We start from the raw sequence: 27,842 nt of genomic DNA on the forward strand, positions 1-27,842 counted from the left end.
CACCGAGTACCGCCTTGCTTTGTCCCCATTTTACAGATGAGGAAACGGAGGTTTCAAATGATTAAGTGACATCTTAAAAGCCGTACCTTTTGGCTACTCTGCGATTTGAATCCAGAGCTGTCTGAAGCCTGAGCTGTATTTCCTTCCTCTCCCCTGTCCTCCTCACCAGTCTGGGCTGGCCTCGACGACTTTGCTCACGTCTCCTGGCCAGACCTTGCACTGTCCTGCTTTTCAGCGCTCGCCCCTCACTCTTCTGAGATAGACTCTCTGCAGCTGGTCCCACCTCCTCCCATCACCCCACAGAGACACCTGGGGCTCCCTCAGCCACCCAGAAAAGTTTTCTGCTTTTGGCCCACGGCCCTGGAGCCAGAGGAAACCCATAAATACAAACACATTTGCATGAAAGCCCAGGGGTCTGCATCTGCAGCTAACAGCTCGGTTTAACTTCCAAGACAGAGCTGCCAGAAGTGGGAGCAGCAGCCACCAGCTTCCTGCGAGAAACATGTCCCGACAGCCAGGTCGGTATCAGTTGGTGTTTATTTAGACACACAAATAAAAGAACCTGGCGGTTCAAACAGCTTGTGCTCCTTTTTTTTTTTTTTTTTTTTGGGTGGGGGGGTGGTGGGAGGTGGGGAGGGTGTGCGTCATATATATAATATATATATATTTTAAAAGATCAACATATTACCAGTCCCCCACATTTTTCTCTACTGAGCAATATATACACGCCCATATATATATATATACACACATATATATATATATATGTGCGTGTATATATGTATATATTACATATTTTTTTCAATAGATAACTACATTCAAGTAATGAAACACAGGATTTACAATTTCCCTCTGAGGGCAGAGGAAAAGCGAATTCACATACAATTCACAGAGGAAGTACCATGAAAGCCCAGCCAGACAGGAGCTGAGGCCTCTCTGGGGGACGAGGGAGACAGGCAGCAGCAGAAATTATGACAATCACACTGCTGCTTATCGTGGGGGACAGGCAGGTGCCGATGAAGTGGGGGGCCCTGCCTGCTCTGCCTGGGCCAGGTCAGCAGGCCGTGCTGGCTGACCCAGGCTCCCTGGCTGGGGTGGGTTGGGGGCACATGTCTGGCAACCTCAATTTTCCAGGAGCCTCTCGAATTTGGGGTTCACAAAGGAGAAGCCGGCAAATGCTGTTTGGTCCATGGAGTCGATGAGGTTCTTGTCGCTGTAGGAGAGGCGCGGCTTCTCGTTCAGGAACTCCTGGTCGAAGTTGCTGTAGTCTCCAGGGGACCTCTGCAAGCAGAAGGCAGGGGTGCGTAAGCGGGACCCAAAGGGCAACCTTCCCATGGGCTCCTGACGCTCCGGGGACCCATTCCCGGAGCCATAATCCCTGTTGGACTGGGCCAAGCCAGAGCTGTCCTTATTTAGAACAGAAAAGAGAGTCTTTCCACTGGAAGGTGGATGCTGTTACCAAGGGAATGAGGGAAGCCAGCAGGGGGCCTGGAGGAAGAAAGGTGGGCATCCACCCAAGCAGGGTTCTAGAAGACCACAGCCCTGGGCCAAAGCCCACCCACCACCTGTTTTTGTAGGTCCCACAAGCGAAGGCTAGCTTTTGCATTTTAAATGTTTAGGAAAAAATCAAAAGGAGAATAACACTTCATGACATGTGAAAATTAAATGAAATTCAAAGTTCGGCATCCATAAATAAAGTTTTATTAGTACCCAGCCACACCCACTCACTGACATACCGTCTATGGCTGCCTTGAGACTATCCGGCCTCCAAAGCCTAAGATATTTACTATCAGGCTGTTCACAGGAAAAGTTTGCCAACTCTCTGCTTCTGAAGGTACAATGAAAGGGTGATTGAAAGAGGTCTTAAGCTGGTGGCCCTCAGGCCAAACTGAGCTGCAGGTACAACCATTTTGACTAGCCATGGGTTTTAATGGCATTTGAGCCAATATTTTAAAATTGGGCAATTTGGGGCTTCCCTGGTGGCGCAGTGGTTGAGAGTCCGCCTGCTGATGCAGGGGACACGGGTTTGTGCCCTGGTCCGGGAAGAGCCCACATGCCGCGGAGCAGCTGGGCCCGTGAGCCATGGCCGCTGAGCCTGCACGTCCGGAGCCTGTGCTCCGTAACGGGAGGGGCCACAACAGTGAGAGGCCCGCGTACAGCAAAAAAAAAAAAAAAAAAAATTGGGCAATTTGACATAAAAATCCTGGTTTCTGGCTTCTTTGAAAACTGACAGAGCAGAGCAGCCCTGGGCCCATTTCCTGGCATGACCGCCCACTCTTGGTGCTGAAAACTGCTTGGCCAGCTCATCACAGGCCCCACTTCCCACTGACAGGGGCTGCCGATCAGCTGCCTGGTGTTATTTAAAATCGGTCTATCCCTCTTTCTATCAAAAGCGAGACACTGAAAGCAGGCTGTGTGATTTTCCCACAGCTGGCCTGGCCTGGTAGTGACGTGCCCAGGGCAGGAGGCACTGAGTTTGAGATCCCTGGAATGGGGGGTGCTCTGCGGCTTCAAGACACAAACACGGGGGCACATTACGCAGGCTGCTCAGTGGGAACAGCGTGTCCTGACAGAGGAGGGGAAGCAAAGGAGAGAAAGGGGAAGGGAGGGAAGACCTGCGATCAGAGAAGGGCCACAGAGTTCAACTTCTGAGAAGTCCAGCCTGCCTCTGCCCTCCTGCTGGCTCCTTGGCGGGTTCTCTAGATTCTAGGCCTTTATGCAAACCATCCCTCCTTTACCTGGAATACCTCCCATCTGCCCTTGGCCTGGCCGAGCTTCCCCAGCCCTGCCGACATCCCATTTCCTCTCAGACCCACCCCGATCTCTGCATCTTGGGCACCTGCCCACAGACCCTCCCAGTGGCAACTGATTGTGTGTGGCCTTGTCTTGTACTGCTGTCATTTATCACAAATGACCATCAGTGTGCAAGTTTCCTATCTGTCTGAGGAGCTGGGGCCCCTCTAGCTCTGGGACTGGGCCTCCCACTTCGCTATGCAGCCCAGCACAGTGCTGTGCACCCAGAGGGCACTCAGCATTTCCGGTATTTTTTGGAAAATGGATTGGATAGATGGGTAGATGGAGGGAGGGGGGCCTTAACTCTGATCCCCAAAGCTTACTCCCCTGCACACAGTGGGTTTAAAGAATGTATGCTAAAGGGTGGCTGGATCCACTGTCACCGATGTTTGTTGAATGACTGACTGAGGAGAGATGGTGAGGATATGAGGGTAGAGGCTGTGGCTCAGTGTGCCAAGGAGGTTGGGAAAGCAGATTTGCTAGAAGAAGGGAGAGGGGGAGAGCATGTGAATGATGCAGGAGAGAGGCAGGGCAAAGCAGGAGGAGTCCACTCCGGAAGGCAGTGAGGGACAACATTGAGTGGGCAGCCCCCACTGGAGTGGGATCACATACCACTCTGGGCTTGAAGGGTGGCTCCACTGCACGTTTCTCCAGCAGAGCCCAGTTGATGGTCTTGAAGAAGGGGTGGATTTTGATGTTCCCTGTCACTCCCAGCCTCCTGGTCGTATCCCGTTCAAGCAGCTGCAATGCAGCAGGGAACCTGGTTAGCACCCGAGGGCTGTAGGAAATGGGAGCCTCAGAAAACCCCCAAGCAGGCCGAGGGGTGCCCAGGCTGGTCCAGCCCAGCCTGGTGTCACAGCCCAGGGCCTCTGGGGCTGAGAAGTCCTCTCTGGTCTCTGGTCCCAGGCCCAGTGGAGAAATAGGGCGTGGACTGGGGCTGCCAGGACTCTCAGCTGGTGGGACTTGTGAGTAAAAGCAGTAGCCCTTATTGGGTGTTTACCATCTGCCTGGCATCATACATTTATGGTTTTTTCCCCAAAACTCTGTGAGAAAGGTTCTCTTCTGGCCTCATTTTGTAGATAAGGAGATAGACTCAGAGTTTAGCCTAAGGTCTACCTGTCTTCTGACCCCAAGCCCATCATTGCCAGGCCAGGCTGATTCAGTGCAGGGAACATAGACAGGAGGTCCCAGGAACGTGGCAGGAGAGTGACCCCCCAATGTGTTAGGACCGGAGCACTGGTGAGGCTGCCATCCCTGAGACAGGAGGCTTCTGGCATTCCCGTGACCTGGCGTCTGCCACCTCCTGCCCCTGCCAGCCCAGCCCAGGGGCTCCTACCTTCTCCAGGATGTCCTTGGACTCCCTGGTAATCCAGCGGGGATAATATGGTGAGTCCACACGGATGGACTCAAAGAGTTCGTCCTCATCATCACCGTGGAAGGGGGACTGACCAATGAGCATCTCATAGAGAAGGACTCCAAAGGACCACCAGTCCACGGAGAATGAGTACTTCAGGCCCTGCAGGATCTGGGGCAGAGTGGGTGCCGGAGCTGAGGGGGCCCTCGAGCACAAGCCCCGGCCAGCCCTCCTCAGCCTCTCGGCTGTGACTGGGACATCGCCACCTGTGGAGACAAGGTGTCAGCCAGAGGCGGGGCCGGGAGGGTGCCACTCACCTCGGGGGCGATGTAGTCAGGGGTGCCACAGAAGGTGCTGGCCAGTTTGTCCCCGAACATGTTCTCCTTGCACATGCCGAAGTCAGCAATCTTGATGTGGCCGTCCCGGTCCAGCATCACGTTGTCCAGCTTAAGGTCCCTGCGGGGAGGGGATAGGAAAAGGAGTCGTTAGGGTCCAATTCCCCTCCTCCCCGTAGTCCCCTCCCATGTCCCCACTGTCAGCCCGGAAAGCCTAGGACTCTCTCCAGGGGACGAGGGAATGAGGAAGAGGAGGGGAAAGAGGTGCTAAACACAGGTGCTTCCTGCAAGCTGCCTACTGTGTGCTGTGTGCTGGACACACACCATCCTACTTCCCGAAGCCCAAAATGAGGCTCAGCGAGGTGCTATCACTTGCCTAGGGTCACCCAGCTAGTCAGCTGTGGAAGCGCCCTGGACTCAGGTTTGTCAGACTCCACAAGGGCAGGGAGCCCGTCTATTTTATGTAGGTAGTTGAGTAGATAACTTAGGCACACGGTAACAAGCACCAGAAAAGCAGAACAGCACAAGGCCCATCTTCCACTAACCTCGCTTGCCGGGCCCTCCCTAGACTGAGTCCAGGCACGGACAGCACATTACAATGTGCATCTCATGCCACCTTTTACAGCCTGGCCCCTAACACCCAATATGCACTGTCCCATGGATTGGTTTTCCACTTGACAACATACCTTGGGATCATCCCACAATAGTACACACAGCACGGGCTCAGCCTTTTGGATGAGTACATATTAATCCATGGCAGGATGGGACTGTCATTTATTGGGTGAGAATTTATGAAACCGGACCCCATTGGTGGAACCTCAGAGTGCTCAGATGCAGCTGCAGAGGGAGACTGATGGCTCCGAGGGAGGGAGACACCATACCAGTCAGTGCTGCGCTCCCGCCAAAGGTGTCGAGTATGGGCAGGGAGTTCCCAGTCCCTGGAGCTGTGCCAGCCTCAGCTAAGGGGCCACAAGGAATTGTAGCAATGGAGTAGGTGGTTTAAGCAAATACCCAACTAAAGACTGACTCCAAGAGGAGATGGGGCCACAGCTGGACCGGGATCCACTCAGAGCATTTCAGAGGATATGATGGGGTTGGGGCCTCCCCTCCTAAACACCCCCCACCTTCCCATCCCCGCACCTGTAAATGACCCCTTTCTGGTGTAGAAACTGTAGTCCACAGACTATCTCAGCCGCATAAAACCTGCATGAGACACACACACACACACAAAGTGTCCTGAGATTTCTGTGAGCAGCCCCTGCTTCTCCCTGGGTCTTCATCCCCACCCCCAGTGACAGGAAATGCTGAAAATAACTCCACGGACAACCTGGTCCTGATCAAGCACATCTTGTATCAGGCAAGTAGGGGCTGGTAGCCATGGCAGAAAAGAAAATTGTGAAGAAAAAAGCTCCAAATGAGACAATTCTCTGTCCTAAGAGTGTATGCATTTATATAGATATGCCTATGTGCACACACACACAAGTCTGGGGGTGCATGCTAGTTTGGGGGCCACCCACCTGGGTCCTGCATTGTGCAGGATCAACCACCCGCTGAGGCCCAGGGAGGGGACAGGACCTGGCATGTCTAGGTTGTGTTCCCAGCCACAGCTCACCCCTCACCCCTAGCTTCCCACGTGGGGCGGGGGATGGCCCTGGCCACCCCAAGTCTCTCCAACCCCAGCTCCAGCCCAGGCTGGCTTCACCAGGGGGAGGGAAGAAGGAATGGAAGGCAGATGGGCAGAGGGCTCTTCCCCCGACAGGGCCTCGCGTACGTGGCACGGTAGAGCTCGAAGCGGCCTTTGTCCTGGATGTGATACATCAGGTCGCCCCCATTGAGGAACTCCATCACAAAGAACAGGTGGTCCTGTGGGGGGAGGGTGGTGAGCAGAGGCACAGAAGGCAGCAGGAGGCTCCCTCACTGAGGACCACTAGGGGCAAGCCCCAAAAGGAAGCAGGGGACATCTGCCCTGGCGGACGTGAGGGGGAAGAACGGCCCTGCCCTGAGGAGTCTGAGGAAGGGGGACTCAGCCTTGCCTTAAGTGGTCTGAGGAAGAAGACTGGGCCCTGCCCTGGAGAATCTCAATGGGAGACATGGCCTTGACCTGAGCAACTGAGGGGGGCTGTGGGCCAGGGGCACTGATAGTGGGCGGGCCGGCACCTTGGTCTGGAAGGTGCAGAAGAGATGGGTGAGAAAGGGATTCTCCCCGGAGAGCGCCAGCACCCGCTTCTCCACCATCGTGCACTCCACGTCATCATCGATCAGAACCACGTCCTTCTTGAGGGCCTTGATGGCGAAGAATTCCTTTTTGCCCTTCAGCTCTGCGAGCAGCACCTGACAGATGGGCAGAGGTGCTGAGCAGGGGAGGTTCGGACCAAAGGTCAGGGCGCACGGCCCAACCCAACCCGGAAGCACCCAGGGAGGGTGGGAAGCAGGTGCCCCTTGGCTACCGAGCCCAGGTCCCTCGGGCTGCCTGCCCCAGGGCCATGGGGCCCTCACCTTCCCGAAGCTTCCCTTGCCCAGGACCTTGACGAAGGTGAAGTTCTCAATGCTGCACGTGGTGCTGCTCTCCCAGATCTTGCCGTAGGTCCCAGTTCCTGCCCGAGAGACAGCTGCTTCAGACTCATGTCTCATGTCCAGAGGGTGGGCCTCCCCTGCTGGGTCCCTCCCCACAGAGGTGCCTCCTCTCCAGTTGCACTCAACTGTGTGGAGAGGCTGGGTCCCATGCTGGCGTGGGGGGGTAGGGGCTTTCCTGGAAGGAATGGGCACAGCTTCACCTTGGACATCATCTCCAGAGACTCCTGGCTTCTTCTCAAAATTCTGGTAGATCCCAACAGTCTCTGCAGTCTCGGAGTCCGACCTCCGGGCAGGTCTCTGGAGGGGGTAGGGGTTGGGGGGCCAGAGGTCATACCATGGTCAGAACTCCCAACCCAGAGGGAGGACCCCAACCATCCATAACTCTACCCTCAATACCAATGGGGGACAGCAGGGGCAGAGCCCGGGACCCCAGACAGTGCATGTGCATGTACACATGTGTGAACAAGTGCACACATGCGCGCGCGCGCGCGCGCGCACACACACACACACACACACACACACACTTCCGGCACAGAGACGCCTCGGTGGTCTGGAAGGCACTGATTACAAACAAAAGTTCTGGAAATTGAACCCTAACTTCCCAGCCACTTACTCAATAGATTTTTATTTGTGTTGCCTTCACTTTTTTTATTTTTCCTCACTTGTGATAGATTCTAGAATCTTAAAGTTCTGTGGCCTCCTTCAAGCTCCACCCATACCCAAACACACACACACAAAACATGTACACACTGTACTTCCCTGGTGGCGCAGTGGTTAAGAATCCACCTGCCAATCCAGGGCACACAGGTTCGAACCCTTGTCCAGGAAGATGTCACATGCCGAGGAGCATCTAAGCCCATGTGCCACAACCACTAAGCCTGTGCTCTAGAGGCCGCGAGCCACAATTACTGAAGCCCGCACGCCTAGAGCCCGTGCTCCACAATGAAGAGTAGCCCCTGCTCGCCACAACTAGAGAAAGCCCGCATGCAGCAACAAAGACCCAACACAGCCAAAAATAAATAAATTAATTAAAAAAAAAAAGTAAAGGAGGAAAAAGAGATTTTAGGTAAACTCTTTTTTTTTTTTTTTTTTGAGGTACGCAGACCTCTCACTGTTGTGGCCTCTCCCGTTGCGGAGCACAGGCTCTGGATGCGCAGGCTCAGCGGCCATGGCTCACGGGCCTAGCCGCTCCGTGGCATGTGGGATCTTCACGGACTGGGGCACGAACCCGTGTCCCCTGAATCGGCAGGCGGACTCTCAACCACTGCGCCACCAGGGAAGCCCTAAACTCTTAAAAAAAAAAAAAAATCATATACACATAAAGGCTTTAGTTCCAAGTGTTCCAACCTTGCAGTCATCCAGGTTCACCCTCAGGAAAAGCACTGCTTGAATAACTAATTTCTTAGGAGAACAAGCCCACCACCCTCTAATGTCCAGTCCTTGAACTGGATCTTCCAGAAGTAGGGTCTTATGTATAAACGCCCCTCACTGCAGTTCCCCAGGAGTGGGCATGAGCCCTGACTCGTCCCCAACCCTGCCACCCTCTGTCCAGGGTTCCCACAGTGCCTGCCCACCTGGGTGACTTGGTTCAAAGCCTCGGCCAAGAGCTTCTGGTTGATGCCACAGAGGTTGGCCACCTTCATCTGGCACTTATGGTGCACGTTCATGCCACAATCTGGGGTGGGAGAGAAGCAGAGCCATCAGGGCCCCCGCCCAGTCAGGCAGCCAGCAGGCTCCAAGAGAACTGTCCCCTTGTCCCAGGCCCAGCCAAGGGCAGGGAGGGATGGAGGAGAGAGCAGGAGAGACGAGGGCTTTTGGCAGGGTCTGCGGGGCTTCCTGCCTTTAGAAAAAGATGTATCTGAAGCCATTACGAGCACCTCAAATCTTTCATTATTTAAAGAAGAAAAAGAAAAAACAAATGTCTGGGACAAGCTAGACAAGTCACTTTTCCTCCAGATGTCTCTCATTTCAGTGAAGCCTGAGGTGGGGGAGGGCCTGCGAGGAGCACAAGCTGAGCTGGTGTGAGACGGGCCCCGGCCAGGGAGCACCCTCCGCCTGCTTTCCCCTCGGTGACTCTCTGGGGCCGACTCAACTCTAACGCCTGTTTTATACTTGAGGACGTGGAGCTCTCAGCGGTGGGGCCACCTTCTGACGGTCACACAGCAGTAAATGACAGAGTCAGTCGGGCCAGTGGGGAGGGGCCAGGAGGCCTCACCCACATGAGAGTCCCCGAGTGAGGGGGCAAAGGCAGCCTCAGCTGGTCTCAGCTTCCGGGGTCCGGGTGGGACCCCTCCCACTTCCGCCGCAGCCCCCGCCCTAGCCGGCACGCACCTTCACACTTTAATCCCTGCTTCACCAGCCCCCAGAGCAGGCTGCCGCAGTGGTCGCAGAAGGTGGGGCTCATGTAGTTATAAACCTTGAACCGGTGTGGCATGTCAATGTTGAAACGTTCTTTCTGGAACTAGGGGTGCGGGGTGTCACAGATCAAGGGTCACATGCCAACTCCAGCCCCTCACCCCCTAACTCTCCCTGACCCAACCCCATGCATGGCAAGATCCCCAAGAGGGCTCCGTGGGGACTGGGAAATCCAGGGATCCCAGGGGCCAAGCCAGGGGAAGGAAGGAAGAAGGAAAACGGGGAGGAAGGGTGACCCCACAGGGAAGGGGTGGGGAGAGCTCGAATCCCTCCCGCCCTGCCCTGGGCCCGGCCTCACTATGGTGTCCCGGCTGTTAGCTGCAGTGCCCGTACACCGGCCAATGATCTTGTCGATGCATTTCTTGTGGATGGCAGCGTTGCATTCTTGAGGAGGCCCAAGCCCAGGAGGGGGACGGGAAGGCCCCGGAGGGGCAGAATCTGTGAGCTGGTGCCCTCTGGCCCAGTCCTGCCCTCCACACAAAGCCCCCGTGCTCCCCGACCACCCACACCCTCACCACACGGAGCCCTCGGCCTAGAGCTTGACTTTTCTCTCCTCCGGTCAGTCCCTGTGGGAGGAGTCTGGGAAGGATGGGGCGGGGAGGACAGGTCGATCTGGGGGGGGTCCTCAGAGGTTAGGAAAGGCTCAAGGAGTCCCGGTGGGCAGGGAGGGGGGCATGGCAGTGAGAGAACTAGAGGCAGGGGAGCCCTCTTTGTGGCTCAGGACAGCAAACAGCTCTTAAGCACACACACACACACACACTGACAGATGCACCCCAACACAAAGGCACTCAGATACATGTACACAGCATGTATAATGACAAACCTTCTTACATAGAATGCTTACCGGGCACCAGCCACACTTAAAATACAGCTTTACATATTTTATCCCATTTGATCTTCACAATGACTCTATTGTCCCTATTTTACAGATGAGGAAATTGAGGCACAGAGAGGTTAAGTAACTTTGTCTAAGGTCCTACAGCTAGGAAGTGGTAGAGCTGGGATTTAGACCCAGGCAGGCTGGCTCCAGAGCCTGTGCTCACCACCACCGGTCCACACTGCCTCATGCATGCACCGACGGCCATAGAGAAGGGTGTGCTCATACGTGTGTAACAGATGCACACAGCTCTCAACAGAAGCACATGCAGCCAGGGATGTGCTGGCAAAGGTCTAATAGCCTCTCTTGGGGGAAAGAGCCCCGATATGCAGCACTGGCAGATTCTGTGTACATACTCCACCGGGGCCTATTTCAGGCCGCCAACGTGATGTCACTGAACGGGAAGCGCTGGGAAGAGACACGCCGGCTCCAGCACTCACTGACGCAGCCGCCGTCCACACACACACTACCACATGGAAAGCCTCACGTGCACACACTCAAGCACAGGCTTCATCCAGACACACCGTCCCAACACAGGGACACAGGCTTCTCTGTGAAGGCACGCAGGCACATGCGTGCACACACATGTGCATACAGACCGGGCTGTGGAGACACTTACGCCTGCACTTGTAGCCTTGCTTGTTGAGACCCCTGAAAGGCAAGTACCCAGGCAGGGTGAGTGAGGGGAAGCACCGGGGATGGGGGCCCTCCCTCACCCACCCCACCCCAGCGGACACAGCCAGTCTCACCAAACAAAGTCTCTGCACACAGAGCAGAAAGTGGGCTGTCCAAAGAAGGTGGCGATAAACTCGTGGTTCTTGATGTAGTGAATTTTGGCCTGTTTGATGGCTCCACGGCGGTTCATCGTTGGGAACTTGGCCCCGTCTTCACTCCGCATTGACTGCTTGCAATCTGGGGGCCGGGTAGCAGTGAAGTCAGCCCCAGCCCACGGGAGGGGCCACACCCCTTCAGTCCCTCCCAGGGCAGTCCTGGACAGAGCGCCAATGGAGGCTGCTTCCCTAAACCTCCGTTCTGGCTCTGGCCTCTGAACCTCCGTCCCCAGCCCAGGTAGGGAGGGGCTTACCTATGTCTTCCAGGAAATACTGCACAGACATCAACACCTTGGCCTGGGGTTGCAGGTCCAGCTGCAGGAGTAAGGGTGGGGGAGTCAATGAGGGCGAGCCTGGGCCAAGCCAGACTCAGAACCCGCTCCCATGGTTGGTCCCTGAAGGGCCAGGGAGTCCCAGCAGCCTAGCCAGACACCTGTCTGCCCAGAGTGGGCAGGGCCCCACCCCTGAGACCCGCCCCCAGCCCTCACCCAGGAGTATTATTACATTTGGGGAAGTAAAAGGATCCAGCCCACACCCAGCTTGGCCACATGGCCCCGGGAACAGAGTGGGAAGGGAAACTCCCCGCCCCCAACCCCGGCTGCCCGCTTCACAAGGATCTTAGAATGGAGGCACTGCATGCCCCCACACATGCAGACACACAGACACACGCATACTGACACAGCGTGCTGGTTCTCTCTCTCTCTCTCTCTGTCTGTCTGTCGGGGGCTCTGTCTGTCCACTCTCCTCACACAGACTGGCTCGTCCTAACCTAAGGGCAAGACCCTCAGCCCCCCCAGGGCCTGGTGACTGACAGTGTCCCTTGGGGTGGTGGACAGAGAGCACAACAGGAGTCTCTGCCGGATTCTTCAAGGGTGGGTGCAGCCCTGGGTCAACCTCTCTCGGCCCAGTTCCTTCACCCCTCACTGGAGGCTGAGTAGAGTCTCCATGGTCACAGGTCTTTCCTGGCGGGGACATCTTGGCTGCAGGAGCCCACATGTAACCCCAGGGGGCAGGGATGCCCTGCCAGAGCTGACGTCCTGTGGCCACAATGGACATATGGCCACGTGTGCGTGCAGAGTCCAGGTTTCAGCAGGTGAGTGGAGGGCCATGAGCCTTCTCCTCCCCGACCCCCGCCGGCTGTGGAAGATCATAACTGGTGTTCCCCGATGCCTGCCTGGGTTTGGAATATCTGTGAAGATTCCAAACAGAACTGGGAACAGTGGGGTTCTCTGAGAAGGGGGACCTGGTGTTGGGGCTAGGATCCACCCTTTCATACAGCTTGATATGTTTTACTATGTGCACATCCTGCCTTTGCAAAATTAAAAGGGAAAAAAGCAGCTGTAATACCAAGGAGGGCTCTCTTTAGCACTGCCTACGTGCCAGGTTCTGCAGTAAGCCCTTTGCATCCAGCTGCTCATTCCATCAAAACTGACCCCACCGTAGGTCTTTTAGTAGTTTCTCCTTTTACATATGCAGAAGCAGACTCAGAGAGGCGAAGGGTCTGATGAATCGCAGGACCAGGATTCGAACACAAGCTGTCAGCTACAGAGCTGCCCCAGTGGCCGGAGTGGCCGGGTGCCCTCGGCCGTACCCGCTGACGTTGCCCACACACACGCGTGACTGTGGCTGTGCCCCTCACCCAGAACTCGGCCTTGCCATTGTTCTTCTTGCAGCGCTCGGCCAGCACCGACACACCCACTGTCACCTCGGACACTGGCTCCTCCGCGGCTCGCATCAGCACGATCTGGATGACGCGACCTTCGTAGATGTGGGCATCGAACGAGGACTTCCACTCGGGGTACATGGTGGGCTTCTTCTGCACCAGCGTCTTCCCACGCTCTGCAACGGGCCAGGAAGGCAAGGTCAGGCTAGGGACCCTCTGTGCTTCAAATCCCGGGCCTTCCCACAGCCTTCCATCCTATGGAATCTGCCTGCTGTCTCCCCCAGGGCCCAAGTCTCCACTCCTCAGCCCTCATGACCATGCTCTGCTCGCCTCACCAGCCCTATCTCACTCACAACCCGCCTGAGAGCACAGAAACGCCGGCAGTTTCCCCCGGGTGCCCTGCTAGGTTCCACCCCGGGCCTCTGCTCCTGCTGTCCCTTCTTCCTGTGACCCTCTTCCTCCAGCCCCTCTTAGATGTCACCTTCCCTTAGACATGTACTCAGTGACACTGCCACAGGCTCCCACATGCCAGCCATGGTGTTGGAGGAAAGAACACGGTACCTGTCCTCCTAGAGTCCTAGTCCTGGGCAGAGACATGAATCAGTTCACCCCTCAAGTGAACATTAAATCACAGCTGTCATGAGACTGAAGAGGGCAAGGTCACTGGTTCTAGACCCGCCCATGGTCACGTGGCCTGCCCCAACCTAAGGGTCAGAGAAGGCTTCCTAGAGGAAGGGACAGCTCAGCTGAGACCTAAGGGATCAGCCAGGGGTTCACCAGGTGAGGGTAGAAGAAGGAATGGCGTGAGATGTTTGCTTCTTCCAGGATGACCTCCCTGACTGCAGCCTGGGATGGTTCCTCATCTGGACTTCCCTATCACAGGATTCACTGTGTGCCTCCTCCACCAGACTGTAAGCCCCATGAGGGCAGGGCCTGGTCAGCCCTGGAGCATGGCAGTGTTCTCAGTGCCCAGCACAGGGCCTGGCACAGATGGACATGTGGAGCTCCTGCAGGGAGCCTGTTCTTGGGTGAAACAACCAGTGGGGGAGGAGCCAGAAGCCCTGAGCTCCACAGAAGGTTCCATGTAGCCAGTGCAGGTGGTCCTACAGGCAGTGAGTAGCCTCTGTTGTCCTGCATCGCAAGCTGAGCTGGGCAGGGAGACGAGGACAAGGAAGAGAAGGATCCCTCAGAGGCTCTAGGAGAACAAGGCACAGTCCCTTCCATTGCCTCCTCCTGGCCCTGGCTTCCCCACCCCACCGGCTGCTGCCAGTGCCTGCAGCATAGGTAGGGTCCAGCCTACAGCCCTACCTGTGCTGAGTGCCTCCTTCATCTTCACAGCACAGAAGGGTTGGCTTGCCTCATCTGCGGCCTGCAGGGAGCCCAGCTCGTAGGAGTTGAAGGAGATGCGCAGGAACGGTGCCATGTTGGGGCTTGCAGCAGGGCTGTGGAGACAGAAGTGTGAGGCGGGCAGCAGGGACAGCCCTGGGAGGTGGTCAGGTATCCGCTCCCCACCAGGGCTCCCACAGCATTGAATTTGGCCCACGTGGTGCTTAAAATGCACTAGTCCTAGTTGCCACCATTAAAATTGAGAAGTTTTATTTAAGACTAGATTGGTGGCCTCCCTGGTGAAATTGGAAGGTGCGACATCAGGCCTACTGGGCAATATCTGGCTGGCACTGACCCCTTTGTTGGGCACCCCTGCCGGTTGACTCCAGTTCAGAGGCCCCCTTCCACTTCTCTCCAAATCCTATCTAGGCCCTGGAGGCGTGTGAGCCTGTGACTCCCATGTCATTCATGTGGGGAGTCAGTCGTTCAATGCCTCCTTTAATACCCAATGGCTGTTACCTAGTATGTGCTGGCCATAGCACCTTGGTGCCAGCCAAGATGGGCAGGACAGCACCCCTTCCTCCCTGTACCCTGCCCCATGCAGCCCTCTTTGGTTTCAAAGTTTGTTTTTTGCTCATAACTACCCAGGCAGACAAGCAGGGCCAAGACAAGTAGCAGGGCCAAGATGATCACCCCCACTTTTCAGATGGGAAACTGAAATCCTGAGGTTGAACCAGAACCCGAAGCTGGGATTCTACTAATTAAGCACCCACTTTGCCTGGGACCAGGGTAGTGAAAGGCCCCACCCACATCAGCGTGCCTGACACTTCTGAACCTGAGCCCCTTGGGGTCAGGCACTCTCGCCTACCTGGAAGTTTGTCCGCACTTTCAGACTAAGTTTTTCCAACTATAAAACTACTTTAATGTCAAATGTAACGCTGACTTTGCTTCTTAAACCACACAGGTTGGCCCCACACGCCCCCATTCCTCACAGTTCCTCAAATCGAGGATCACTACGGGTGGCCCTGAAGGTCTTTCGGCTTGTCCTCGTGGAGGATGCTCAGCTGTGCAAGCCCACAGGTGTACACTCGTACACCTGCACAGACACTGGCTCTGGGCCTAGGCCCCACAGGAGGGAGCTCCACAGCCGAGGCTGCAGGAATGCTCACTAACGTTCATTCCCATATATACGTATTTGCTCCATCCTGAACATAAGCCGGCACGGAGGCAGACTCAGACACGCACCCCTACCCACACATGCGCCTGTGTGCACAGGCAACAGCCACCCTGGCCCTGGGACAGCTCCCCCAGCTCCTCCACATGGCCACAGAGTACCAGCCAGGCCTGCTGGCAGCTCCAAGCCCAGATGAGCTCACAGGAAACACTTGACCTCAGCCTACAGCCCAGCCCAATGGCCCGGCCAGTCCTCTGAAGCCTGCAGCCAGAGTAGAGGGGAAGGACCATGTGGGGCAGACTCCACCATGTCCCCTGCCCGGGCCAGGCTCCTACTCAGAGGGAGCGAGAGTGGGTGTGTGAGCTCACGTCTGAGACCAGACAGGCCAGCCACAGTGACCCCTCAGTAGGCAGGGAGGGAAAGCCAGCTGTGGGCGGCTGCTGCTTCCTCCCGGGGCCCAAGCAGGCATGAGTGTGCAAGCTGGTGTTGGGGGGAGGGGGGCGGTATGTGTGGGTGTGACTGCATAGCCACGGAGATGTGTGTGCCTGCGAGGACGTGTGAGTGGGTGGCAGGTAGTGTGCACTCAGCCAATGTTGAAGTGGAGAGCGAGCTGCATGGGCCTGGCTGGGAGCGTGCGTAGGAGCCTGGGTGAGTGTCTCAAACTTCTAGGCAAAAGGACATCGTGCCCCTCCTGCCACCCAGTGTGGTCTGGGGGTCCAGAATGATCAGCAGGGCCCCTGCACAGCACACACTTGCCATGTGTCTGCATCCACGTTCCAGGGCCTGACCCCCGGCAGATGTGGCTCAGCCTCACGCTTCCCAACAGGATAACCTCGAGACCCAGGTGGGGCCGTGATGAACTTCCTGAGTGTCTCAGAGGATGAGGGGGCAGGTGGGCAGGGACAAAGGAGGAGCAGTTGTGCTGCAGGGGGCTGGGCTCATATGGGAGAGGGAGTCAGGGCAGCCCTGGGTGGCAAAATGACGGTCAAGCTGCCTGGGTATAAGATCCTGTCACCCACACTGCCTTGGCTGTGGGACTCCGTGGGTCACTTGGCCTGAGTCTCAGTCATCCCCATCCTCCAGATGAGGAACAGTCCCTCGCTGCAGGGTTGTCACGATGATGAGAACTTGTATAGGACGAGAGCCAACACCAACCCCACAGACTCAGGGCGGGGGCCTCTTCCACTACAACCCCTTCTTGCTAATAGCACCCCTCCTTCATCTGTGCACCTTCCTTCGCCGCTTACAAAGTACACTCACATCCCCACCACATCCACTCCACGCCCCGCCCCACAGCCTGGGAAGACGGTCCTGATAACTGACTCTACCTCTCGGGGAAACCACGTCTCCAGGAACAGAGCTGCTCACAGAGCTGCTACCCCAGGTGGGCCCAACACCTACCGGCCAGCTCCTCCTCGGCCCTTCCCCCACCTCCCCTCGGGGCCCAGTCCAGGTGGCCCATGGGCTCCGGGTCACCCAGCAGGAGCCGTCCATGGACCACCCAGGGCAGTGAGGCAGAGACAGGATCATCAGCCTGCCCTCCAGCTCTGCAGCACACTCGGAGCAGTTGCTGTTCGCAGTCAGTTAGAAGCCACCAGAGGGAAAACCACAACCACAGCAGGCCCCAGTCCTGGCCCCAAACCTGCACAGCCAGGCCGCAGCGCCGTAAGAGAGAGGACCCACGGGCTGCCCTGGGGCTACTTGGCAGTAACCCTAGGGTTAGGTCACCTAGCCCCAACGACCTAGGACTAAAACTAGAGCATGGGCCCCGGCCAGGTTCTATCACCTCCTCCACCTCAACTGCACCGCCTGGACCCCCAGAGGAACACAGGCACCACGAGCTGGCATCTTCTTCCATTGATGGCCATGTGACCCTGAAAGAGGTCTTGGGCCCCTGCACACCAGGACCCCCCTGCAAAGCAGAGCCAGAGTTGCCCACCTACCTTGCAGAGCATCTGAACACTGGTGGGAAGGCCAGGCGGTAAAGTGATAGCACAAAAGCAAGGTGGGCCAACTATTTATAGCCCCCATGCAAATTGGCTCAGGCCCACAGGCCCCAAAGGAAGGCCACTGGCTCAACCTCATCCCCACTCTGCAGGGCCACAGAGGTGGCAGGGGTTGGACTCCACCCAGGCCTCCATGGGGACCAGCTCCTTGGAGCCAGCTGAGGCCAGCCAGGCCTTTCCCAACTGCCTGTGGGCTCCAAGTCTCTACTCTCCTGCTTCTCTAGCCCACAGCAGAGGCAGCCCTGTGAAGCAGAGAGCTCCGGACTTGGGAGTCAAAGGGCCTGCGTGTGAATCAGTACCCTCACTTATAAGAAAGCTCATCCTTCTCTGAGGCCAACATACACCAGACCAACATTGTAATGGCATTAGCTCACTTTATCCCTGTGCAGGTCCCAGAGGTGGATATTTTACTGATGAAGAAACAGGCTCAGAGAGGCTAGGTGACTTGCCCAAGATCACAGAGTCAGTAAGTGGTAGAAGGAGGTTCTGAATCCGGGCCTGCCTGACGTTGCAGCCCACACTCTTCTGGTATGCCATGTCAGGAAGAGGAGACTAAGGGCAAGAGGGGGCAGAGCTAGAGAAAGATAAACGTGCAGGAGCAACACACACTGACACAGCCATGAGGACAAAGTAAACAAGAAGAGGGGTGAGGGCACCAGGAGACAGGTCCCCTGTGCTTGGCCACCCAACCCCCTCCAGGCTGGTCCTAGGTCTGCGCTTGGGGACCCCCTGCTACTGTACAAAGAGGGTGGTACAGACCCCTGAACTGCTACTTCTTCTCCTGACCCAGCTGTTTGGAACAGACTCCAGTTCTTAAAACCTGGGGAAGGTCTGGCTGCATCCCAGCCCCAGGAGATGAGGGCTTGCTGGCCCTGCTCCCCACCCTGCCCTGGACCAAGAGCCCAGAGGTACGGAAAGGCAGGGCTGGGCCGGACCAGAACAGGCGGCCCGCTTCCGCCAGGGCAGCGGAAACCTTCTCCCAACCAGTCGGGGGCAGTGGGCAAGGCCGACCTCGAGGTGACCAGAGTGACTGTGCCAGCTGAAGCTCCTTGGAGCTTGGGCGTGGAGGACAAGTATGCACATTACACATCTACGTGTGTGTGCGTGAGTGTGTTCCAGTAAAGGGGGCAGGTGGGGTGCATGGCCTGAGGGGCACTATCAGGAACAAAAACGCATCTTCTCATTTTTCTACAGCAATCACATATAACTTGTTGGATAACCATTTTTTTAGAGGTAAAAAAATAAAACCCATCAAGCCCAAAATATCTCCCAAGAGATGGGCCTTCAGAAACTGACATGTCCATCTCCTCTTTGTACGGAGCGGGGGAACTGAGGACCGGGTCCTGCAATGAGGGTCCCCTGGCCCCCAGGTAGGGCCGGGTCCCCTCCACCCTAGTCCTTCCCTGACATTTGATTCTGCCTCCCAGGCCACAGGGTGATGCCTGCTGGACAGAGGAGCAAAGCAGGGCCCGAGAAGAGAGGCCTTGGGCAGGCTCTTGGGGAGACTGTGAGAATGTAGAGGGGGGCTCCCTCACAAGGTCCGCCAGGGAACAAGAGGAGGCAGGCTGAGGTCAAGCAAAGCAAGGGTGAGTAGGACCAGCTGAGGCCCCTAGTGGGTCTAGGGTCTGGCTCCCTTGAACAGACCCCTGAGGAGAGGGGGATACACCCCTCCCACACAACCCTCCCCACACACATCCGCCCAGCCTGGGGCAGCCCCTGCCACCTGCCCACGGAAGGCCACCACCCGCTGCCGGTCAAGGCTGGTGGTGGTGGCAAAGCAAAGTGGGGCAGTGTCGGCCTAGGCCCTCTAGGGACACAGACCCTGCCTGCGGGGAGCTCAAGGTCCGGCCCACATCAGTCTTGAGGGATGAACGGAAGAAGGAGGACACAGGAGGCCCAGGCAGTGGGAGGGAAGGAGAGTGAGAGGCAGTGTGATTGCAGGAGGAGCAGGGCTGGCCCTGGCAGGGTTGCAACAGGGCAAGGGGGCTGGGCGTGGCAGAAGCTGCCGGGCAGGGCAGGCAGGCGGGTGGCAGCTCAGCTGGGAGGCTGGCTTCCCCAGATGGCCTTCCCAGACAGAAGCAAGTTAAGGAGGCCACAGGGGTTTCACAACCCAGGAAATGGGCTCAGCAAGAAGAACAGGAGGTGGGGGAGGGGAAGGGCTAGCAAGACCCCTCCAAGGCCCTTCCCCCAGGGCCTGTGCCCCAGCCCCCATGTCCTGGGAGAGGGACCAGCCATGGTCTCAGGTCATGGCCAAGTCCCACAGCAGGGGATGCTCCCCACCCCTGCTCTCCCCCAGGACTAGCACCTTATCCCCCAGCCAGACTCCTTCTCAGCCTCTCCCTCGCCCCACACAGACCACCCGCTGCCGTGGACTCTCCTCCCCTTCCCCAGTGACCTCCCCTACTACCTGTCACCACTCCCGGTCCCTCCCCAATCCATTCTTCTCACAGCTCAGAACCTCCTGGACTCCCGCTGCCCTTGGAGAAGGCCCAAACCTCAGCCTGGCCCTGGCCTCCCGCCACCTCAAATCTCACCCCTGGCTACTCTGTGAACACATGCCTCACTTTCCAGCTTTTGCACAGGCTGCTCCCTCAGCCAGAATGTCTCCCTGAATTCCTCCATATCCTTACAGATTGCTCTGAAGTCCAGCCCTTCCTTCCCCACTTGCCAGGAAACCAGCTGCTCCTCTATCTCACGTGCCCCAGCAGGTCCCCTGTGCATGTGTCTGAGATCACACTCAGCAGAGGACCTGGGTGTCTGCCTGTAGCTCAGCCTTGTCAGCTCTGGCCACACATCTGACTATCCTGGGGACATGCAAAAACTCCACCGCCAGCCGACCCGGCCCACTGATGGGAATCAGAGGTGAGGCCTGGGCAGCACAACTGAACCTTTTCCAACTGTCCTTCCCTCAGAACCAGTGAAACACCTGGCTTTTCCCTCAGGAAAACCCATGCCTGTGGCGACAAAATTCTGCACATGATAGGGTGGGGACTGTAGGTCTTGAAGGCCTAGCCTGGTCCCAGGTCACCCCCAGCCAGCGGGCATCACAGTGACAAGACACACCAGGCCCATGGAACTCACAGCCCCACAGGGGACAGCCACATAAGTGTGTAATTACAGAGAAGATGACCTCTGCTCAGGCAGTGAGAAGGCCTGGGGTAGAATGGGGGCCGGAGGGGCCTGTCAGCCGGGGCGGAGGGGGCGGGGTTTGCCTTAGGAAGGGCTTCAATCTGAGAGGTGCCCAGGGTGCCACGAGCCCATCTGGCCAGAGGGTCTGGAAGGGTAACGGGGACAGATCTTGGGACCCTGGCTGTCACTGGCTCACACTCACCCCTGCCGGCCCATGTGGGGTGTAGGACCTGTGTGGGGCACAGTCCACAGCAGCCACAGGCCAGAGCCACTCAGCTGGCCCTAGGACTGGGGAAGCCCTGGGCTCAGCCAGAGGGAGGGCTCCAGGTACCCCTGAGGGGGGAACAAAAGTCCCTTCATGGCAAGACTGAGGACAAGGGGCCTCTGTGAGGAGCCAGGGTAGGGGGCATGTCAGGGCCTTTCCCAGAATAACCACACCTGTGTGCCCACATGGGCACACCCACCAAACCAAACACAGTTACACGTGGGGAGCCCTGACTGCAGTTGGACATACACACACAGCTGTAGCCATAGGCACATACACAATCCTATGACAACTCAGTAACGCACACACCAAGAAAGACACCCCTGCTCCCCGGCTCTCACATGTTGACAGACGTCCAAGCCCACGCAGATCACACAGGACATTCATACCCTCACGCATTCACCAGCACAGGGAGATCTGTGTGCACACAGGGAGCCGCGAGAACACAGGCACAGAGACACTCTAGGCTGGCAGAGATCAACTCACAAGCCTGAAAGGACCCACACGTGCCTGACTACGGTCTGCCACCGGAAAGTCCAAATGTAGCTTTTTCTCCTGCAGCCCGTGGGGCACAACAACTGGGGACAGGGGAGGGAAGGGCAGCAGGACACCAGGCAGGCTGGGCCTCCCCACTGAGGGAGGTGGAGAGAGTCCCTCCTGGCCTGGGACAAAGTCCAGTGTACAAGGGAAGGAGTGGGCCGGTCAGGCTCATCACTGGGTGGCCTCCCACTGCCTGAGGGGAAGTCAGTGGAGGTTGGGGACGAGGCTGGGGGCCACAGGTGCAGTCACAGGCCTGGCTCACAGGAGGAGGGGCGGGTGCACCTGTGCAGGTAGAGCAGCCCTGCGGGCACCCCACACAGGACCTCCACGGAGCTCCAGACTCACTGGGCAGAACCTGACAAAGAGAGGGCGGGTAATTCACCTAAAGCCACAAAGCCAACAGGGCAGACCCCAGGGTGGCGGAGAGGGACTCTCCGGTTCTAGCCCCAGAACTGCCCGTCTAGCCTCCCGCGGGACAGGGCAGGTGCTTGACTGAGGGCACGGCTCCTCCACCAGCCCCTACTCCTCAGCCCCTCTCTGTGCACCTCCTTCTAGAGTCCCTGTGATTTTCCTGATTGTCGACAACAGCCTTTGTGTTTGAGTGACGGTGAGATGGCCATCTAAGGCTTTTGCCATCCATCCCCACAAGGTGAGTAGGGCCTAGATGATGCCTCCCCACTTTAGGGATCAGGAGAAAGCTGGAGAGAGGCAGGACCATGGTGTGCCATCCCACGGCGGGCAGTGAACACAGGAACTGGAGAGCAGGGGCTGGCTGTGGGCTGGACGGGTCTAGTTCAGTGGGGTCTACCCTGGGTGCCCTGCGAGCTTGGCCTAGGCCCTCTGGCGTCATCTGTGAAAGGGATGACCTTGCCCTGCCCAGGAGCTGGTGCTGAGTGTAGGAGCTGTACTGTCATCCTTATCAGCGCCGTCATCCTCACGCTGGGCCCTCTCCCCACCTGCCCCACCGCCCATTTCCAGCTGTCTGATAGCCACAGGGGCCTCCAAACTTCCTTGGATCAGTGGGTAAAGGGGCTCTCTCAAGCCACCCAGCCCTGTGGTGCCCTGCTCTGGTCTGTTGCTCTGGAAAGAGACCAGGCTGGGCAAAGACAGCTGAGTCCACTGGCAGACCCCCGGCCAGCTACTGTCTCTCTCAGGACCTCAGTCTCCCTACGTTGACAATGGAGACCTCTCAGCTTCCTCCAGCTCTGATACTGAACGACCCTGCAGTTCTCCTCCTACCTCCTCCAGCCCCAGCCCACAGCAAGCGGACACCTGCTCCAGCCTCAGGCCTTGGCGACTGGCTACTCCACTGTGCCTGTTTACCCAACACAGCCACAGACATAATCCAAAGCTTCTGGAGCTGTTGTGAAAACAGCAGCTCAGTCACCACAAGCCTGCCCTCCTGGGCACCCTGGCAGGGACCTTCGAGGGGCAGCCACCCCAGCCCTGTACCCAAGGCCTCTCAAACTTCCCCACCAAAGGCCTGCTGAACCCCTCCTCCCTAGTCCGGGCTTTACGTGCTACCTCTCGACTCTCAGGTTTCACTTTCAGCCCAGACCCTCCTGAACTCCAGGATCCCCAATCTCGCCTAGCTCTGGAGGTGCTCAAACACATCCAAATGAGGCCTACTGATGTTCTCCACGCAAGTGCCCCTGGTCTCCTAGCAGCGCCAGCACTCAGGCCAGACACCTGGCGGTCGTTTCCACCTTCCCCTTCTTCCCAGCACAGCAAGGCTATCACTTCTGCCTCCTGTCCATCCTGAAGTCCTCTCTTTTCTCCATCACCACCCCATCCAGACACCATCGCCTTCTGCAGGCCTGCACCAGCCTGCTCACTAACCTCCATCCTCTACTCTGGCCCCCACGGTCCCTCTGCCCCAGTGACTAGGCAGGTCTTTTAAGACAGTAAAGCAAATCTTGTCACCCCCTGCTCAAGGCCCCAGTGTTTCCCATTTCCCTTCTGATCAGCCCAGACCCCTCTCCCTGGCCTCTTGGCCATACCCTGCCCTGCTCCTGGGCCCCAACCCCAGCGACCACTTCTGGTTCCCTAAATAGCCACGTTCCTTTCTGCTCAGGAGCCTCTGAGCTCGCTGTTCCATCTTCCTGCTCCTCCCAAAACACACACTGGCTCTTTCTCATCATTCAGGTCTCAGATGGACACTCCCTGATCTGCCCATTTCACAGGTGAGGTGACTGAGGCTCAAAGTAGTCCAGTCCCTGGCTTGAGTACACAGCCAGTAAATATCAAGCAAAGATCTGAAGCCAGATCTGTCTGACGCCTGCAGAGGTCTTGCTTCTAAACCTTCGATGCCCTCGCTCACACTCCTAGCCAAGGCCCCTGCCCATCTCCAGCTCTCCAGGCTCCTGGCCCCTGCCTACTACACCGCCAGCATTACCATTCAATACCCCAGAACCCCAGCCCCTTGGCCCCAGATAGCAAAAGCCGAAGCTCAGCCCAACCCTCACTGGGCTAACCTTCTGTGTGTCCCTGGAACAGGCAGGTCCCTGCCACCAGCTGCCACATGGCAAGGATGTATGTATGGATGTGTGTAAGGGGATTTCCAGCTCTCCCCACTCCTCCAGCCTCCATGAGCCCCACACGTCCGCCCCCTTCCCCAGCCCAAAGGCCAACTCCAAGGGTCTGAAGAGCAGGCAGGCTGGCGGGAGGGCTCACCAGCTATCCCCTCACTGCCAGCCTCAGCTTTTCCAAGCCCCATGTCCCGCAAGGGGCCAGGCAGGGGAGGGGCTTTGGGGAGGCCAGAGAGGGCAGCAGGCAGCTGCGGCCTGCCTTTCCCTTCTCTGCAACCGTTTGTCAGGAGATCTATTTTTCTCCCTTTGAAAGGGAGTGAGGGGGAGAAGAGCTGAGTGGGCACAGCTGTTCCACCCTGGAGTTCTTCTCCTCCGAGAACGCAGAACCTATTGAAACAACAGAACTGTCCCCACCCTGCAGCATTGCCGCTGGAGGCAGAATCGAGACCCGGCTTCTCAGCCACAGCCACTTTGCCCCGTGACACTGGGCCTGTGCCCAGGCCATCAGAGGATAATAATCCCATCATCAGTACCACCTGCTGTTCTTCGAACAGTTACCATGAACCGGGTGCTGAGTGCTTTATACAGCTAGTTTCTACTTCTTACACACGAACAGCGTGCCAGGCACGGTCCTGGCTACTTTGCATACATCATCTGTTGTTTCCAGCACAACCTGGTAAAGGTGGATGCTGTCATGGTCTCAGGTGTCAGAGGGGGACACTGAGGCACTGGGTGTCAAAGCCACTTGCCCAGGTCCATTCATACAGCCGCTTAGAGCTGCCTAATCCCAGAGATGCAGCCCAGCTGATGTCACTCACACACAAGGGGCCATCCCTGCCTGAGCTAATGCTCTGAGCCTCAGCTTACAGCTTGGTGGAACGGAGGAGCTGGGGTTATGGAGGCTGCAGGGGACTCCGTGGCCTCTGCACCGCCAGCCCACTCCTTGAGTTTCTGTCCAGGCCTGACCAGGCCTGGCCATGGAAAGCCTGGCCGGTTGACCTATCCACTGGCCAGACACTCTGCTCCTCTCGGAGGCAAGGCTGGGGTGGAGCAAGCCACAGATGGAGAGCTGGTCAGTCCCACTCTAAAACCACTTCCTGGGCAGCCCAGAGGAAGTGAGCCTCCGGAAACACCTCGGACGGTCTCTCCTTGGGCCCAGGCCTTGGAAAGTGCACAGACCGCCCCAGGAGAAGTCCCCTGCCTGCCTCCCAGTCCCCAGGGCCCAGCAACTCCACGTGTACCAGGCATGGACACTGCAGGGAACAGAGGAGCTGATAGGATCCCCCACCCGCCTGTGAGCACCTCGGCCCCGTGACCACAGGCAGCCCACTTCCTCCTCTGTGGCAGCAGCCACAAACGGTGCCAGCACAGCTGACATGGCCCCTCCCCTACATTTATCCCCCCTCCCCCCAGTGCCAAGCCCTGGTCAGCCTGGGGGCCTAGCCCAGGCGGGCAGGATAGCTGGTGAATGCCTGGGAAGAGCTCACCTCCCACTGTGGCCCTGTCCCCTGGAGTGCCTGTGGTCACACGGCCACACCTCAAACCTCACCCTCAGTGCCAGATGCAAGCTGAGCTGTGACCCTGACCGAGGACCGCCCCCCTTCCTGACCCAGAATGGGCACAGTGTGGTATGTGTGGGCAGGCGTCTGAGTGCACGGATGACTGGGTGAGCCTCTGTGTGCGTGTTTGAGCGTGCCTTCGGGTGAGTGCATGTGAACACCTGTGTATGTGTGTGCGCATGTGTGCTACGTGTGCAGGCACTCATGGGTCTGCGGATATGGGTGCCGAATGCGGCTCAGCTTGTCTCCCTGTGTGTGTTTGTATGTCTATGCCAGCAAGGTAGGTGAAGTTTGAGAGTAGAAAGTGGGCTGGCTTTAAGGCTAATTAATTGAACTTAGGGAATGAGGCTCAGTGGTGGGCGGGAATGGCCCCCTGATCTCACACAGCAGAGTCCCCCAGCCAGCCAAGGACACATCACCTCCTCCCCACCAGGTTTGCAGGGAGGCTGAATAAACAGAAGACCCAGAGTAGACCCTGCCCTTGTTCAGTCCCTCCAGGAAGTGAGGGTCCTGACCTCTTGCCCTCCCCTCAAGGGGGAGCCCGGCCCCCACCATCTATTCACCCCTGAGACCTATAGGTGCCTGGCAGCCAGTAGGGGTGGGAGTGAGGGATTCATCTGGGAGGACTCCTGGAGCAAGAACACCTTGGCCACCCTGAGCACCCTCCAGTGCGCCCCAGAATCCTGTTCACTGGACTTCGGACACTCAGTGGGTAACTCACACTTATCCCTGTAATGTGGGCTGAAGGAGGCAAGTCTGGCCCCAAAGGAGGGAAGTTTTAGCTTTATAAGGGGCCTGAGAGAGTGCAGCCTTTCCCAGTATTCCTTAGAGACTCCCAGCTCACCCTGAATCTGGGGGCTGGGGATGGGGATTTAGAGCCTCTCCCCTGGCCCCAGAGAGGCTGCGGAAATGGGGGAACTGGGGTGTGGAAGAGAGCTGTGCCAGGAGCTGGGAGACCTCATTCCATTCCAGCTCAGTGTCCAACCCCTACAGGGCCCAGGGCAAACCTCAGTTTCCCTTCGTGATGACGAGGACAGCCTGAGGCAGAGAAAGGGGCCAAGGAAAAGCTGATACATCTACTCTCACCCTGGCTCAGACACCACCTCCTCTCAGCACCAAACCACTGGTGGGCCCCAGGCCTCTGAGCTCCAAGGCCAAAGCCTTCCCTGGGCCAGAAGCCAGTTCTAGGCAGGGAGCTCTCAGGGGCAGGGCCAACTGCTACCTGCTCTGGGTGCCCAGCCCCATACCCAGACCAAGGACTCTGTGTGTTCCCCCACTCCAGTCCCAGGGCAGAAGGGGAGGAGCCCAAAGGGGATGGTCATCCCTGTACACTGTCCATCTGCCTAAGAGGACCCCATCTTACCTGGGGCTCCCGGCTCCCCTTTGTCTGTAGTCCTGGCTCCTGCTGCCACCACCGCCACACAACCACCACCAGAAGTAGGCCCACCGCCCTCACCTGGGCCGGTTCCTGGCAGACCTGTAGGAACAAGAGAAAACAGATGAGCTGGGAGGCACCACCAAACAGGCTCTTCCCATCAGTCAGCCCCAGCATGGCTGACAGAGGCCCGCCTCAGCCTTGTCTGGTTCTGAGACCTTGGCCTGTGGGGACCTGGCTTTCTCTTCTATGAAATGAGGTATTGGGCTTGACTTTTCCAGGGCACTGGCTATGTGTCCACTCCATGCTTGGGGTCAGAACACTATGTCTCAGCCCTTGGAGCATTCCCAGACTACAGATACAACAAGAAAGCTGTTCCTAATCCTCCTGTCTTCAAGAGCCTGCCCTGTGGGCTTGGAGACCTAGGGTGCAATCAGGTACCACCGCTTTGTGGCCTGGGGCAATTCCTCTGAGCCTCAGTTTGTCTCATCTTTAAAGTGGGGAGACTAAATTTCCCCAGATGGTACTGAGGCTCCAATGATGTGCTGTGCCAGCTGCTGTGCTGAACTCACACTGGGAGTGCCAAATGAACAGTGACACTTTTTTATTCTTTGTTTTGCACCTTCTAGTTCAGGTGATTCTCACATTACTGTTGTGCCCATTATACAGCTGAAAAAATGGAGGCCCAGAGAGATCCTAGAAGGAAGGAACAGCAAAGGCAACAAGGTGCCCTGGGTCTCCTGGCTGAAAGGCCTGAGCACTTTCTCTGCATGCCAGGCCTCCACAAAAGTTTCTCCTCCCCAGATGTGAGCCGCTCCTCCAGCTGAAGACCCCCATCACCACTCCCTCGGGGCTGAGGCATCCTCGAGCTTTATCTTTTTGTCTGTGCTTTAAGTTATTTCTAATTTTAAACTCCAATTAGCTGTGCCAGCTAAACGGTGTCAGTGGCCTGCGGTCACAGCTTCGAATCACCCCCACCACTCTCTCCCCATCACTGCTGCTGAGACTGGTAGGGGGTATCATGTGGGCTCAACAGGGCTGGATGCAGGTGGGGTCTCTGTCAGCCATCTTCCCTCCACAAGCAGTCTGGTCAAGCGGA

The 27,842-nt window shown here is 57.3% G+C and overlaps 1 protein-coding gene across 1 annotated transcript; it reads right to left on the reverse strand.

Annotated features, from left to right (window-relative positions):
* Positions 1-26,836, reverse strand: PRKCD (protein kinase C delta). The gene is made up of 18 exons (XM_079713929.1): positions 26,732-26,836; positions 14,150-14,283; positions 12,818-13,017; positions 11,433-11,493; positions 11,098-11,260; positions 10,968-10,999; positions 9,770-9,855; positions 9,388-9,517; positions 8,631-8,731; positions 7,257-7,353; positions 6,979-7,076; positions 6,640-6,813; positions 6,254-6,345; positions 5,623-5,685; positions 4,465-4,603; positions 4,130-4,318; positions 3,406-3,534; positions 1-1,281 (listed from the first exon to the last, which is right to left on the reverse strand). Exons 2-18 carry the CDS (start codon positions 14,262-14,264, stop codon positions 1,123-1,125), a joined length of 2,028 nt encoding a protein of 675 aa, XP_079570055.1. The 5' UTR covers positions 14,265-14,283; positions 26,732-26,836; the 3' UTR covers positions 1-1,122.
* Positions 26,837-27,842: the final 1,006 nt, after the last annotated feature.

Source organism: Hyperoodon ampullatus, assembly GCF_949752795.1.
Source record: "Hyperoodon ampullatus genome assembly, chromosome: 10".
Taxonomy (NCBI): domain Eukaryota; kingdom Metazoa; phylum Chordata; class Mammalia; order Artiodactyla; family Ziphiidae; genus Hyperoodon; species Hyperoodon ampullatus.

What these genes read in the sequence shown, in the direction of transcription:
- PRKCD (XM_079713929.1), bottom strand. Translation starts at nt 14,264, where the DNA reads ATGGCACCGTTCCTGCGCATCTCCTTCAACTCCTACGAGCTGGGCTCC. An exon ending in TTCGAGCTCTACCGTGCCAC is followed by an intron (nt 5,686 to 6,253) that starts GTACGCGAGGCC and finishes TGTCTCATGCAG; the next exon opens with GTTTTATGCGGCTGAGATAG. An exon ending in CACCCTTCAAGCCCAGAGTG is followed by an intron (nt 1,282 to 3,405) that starts GTATGTGATCCC and finishes TTCTGCTTGCAG; the next exon opens with AGGTCCCCTGGAGACTACAG.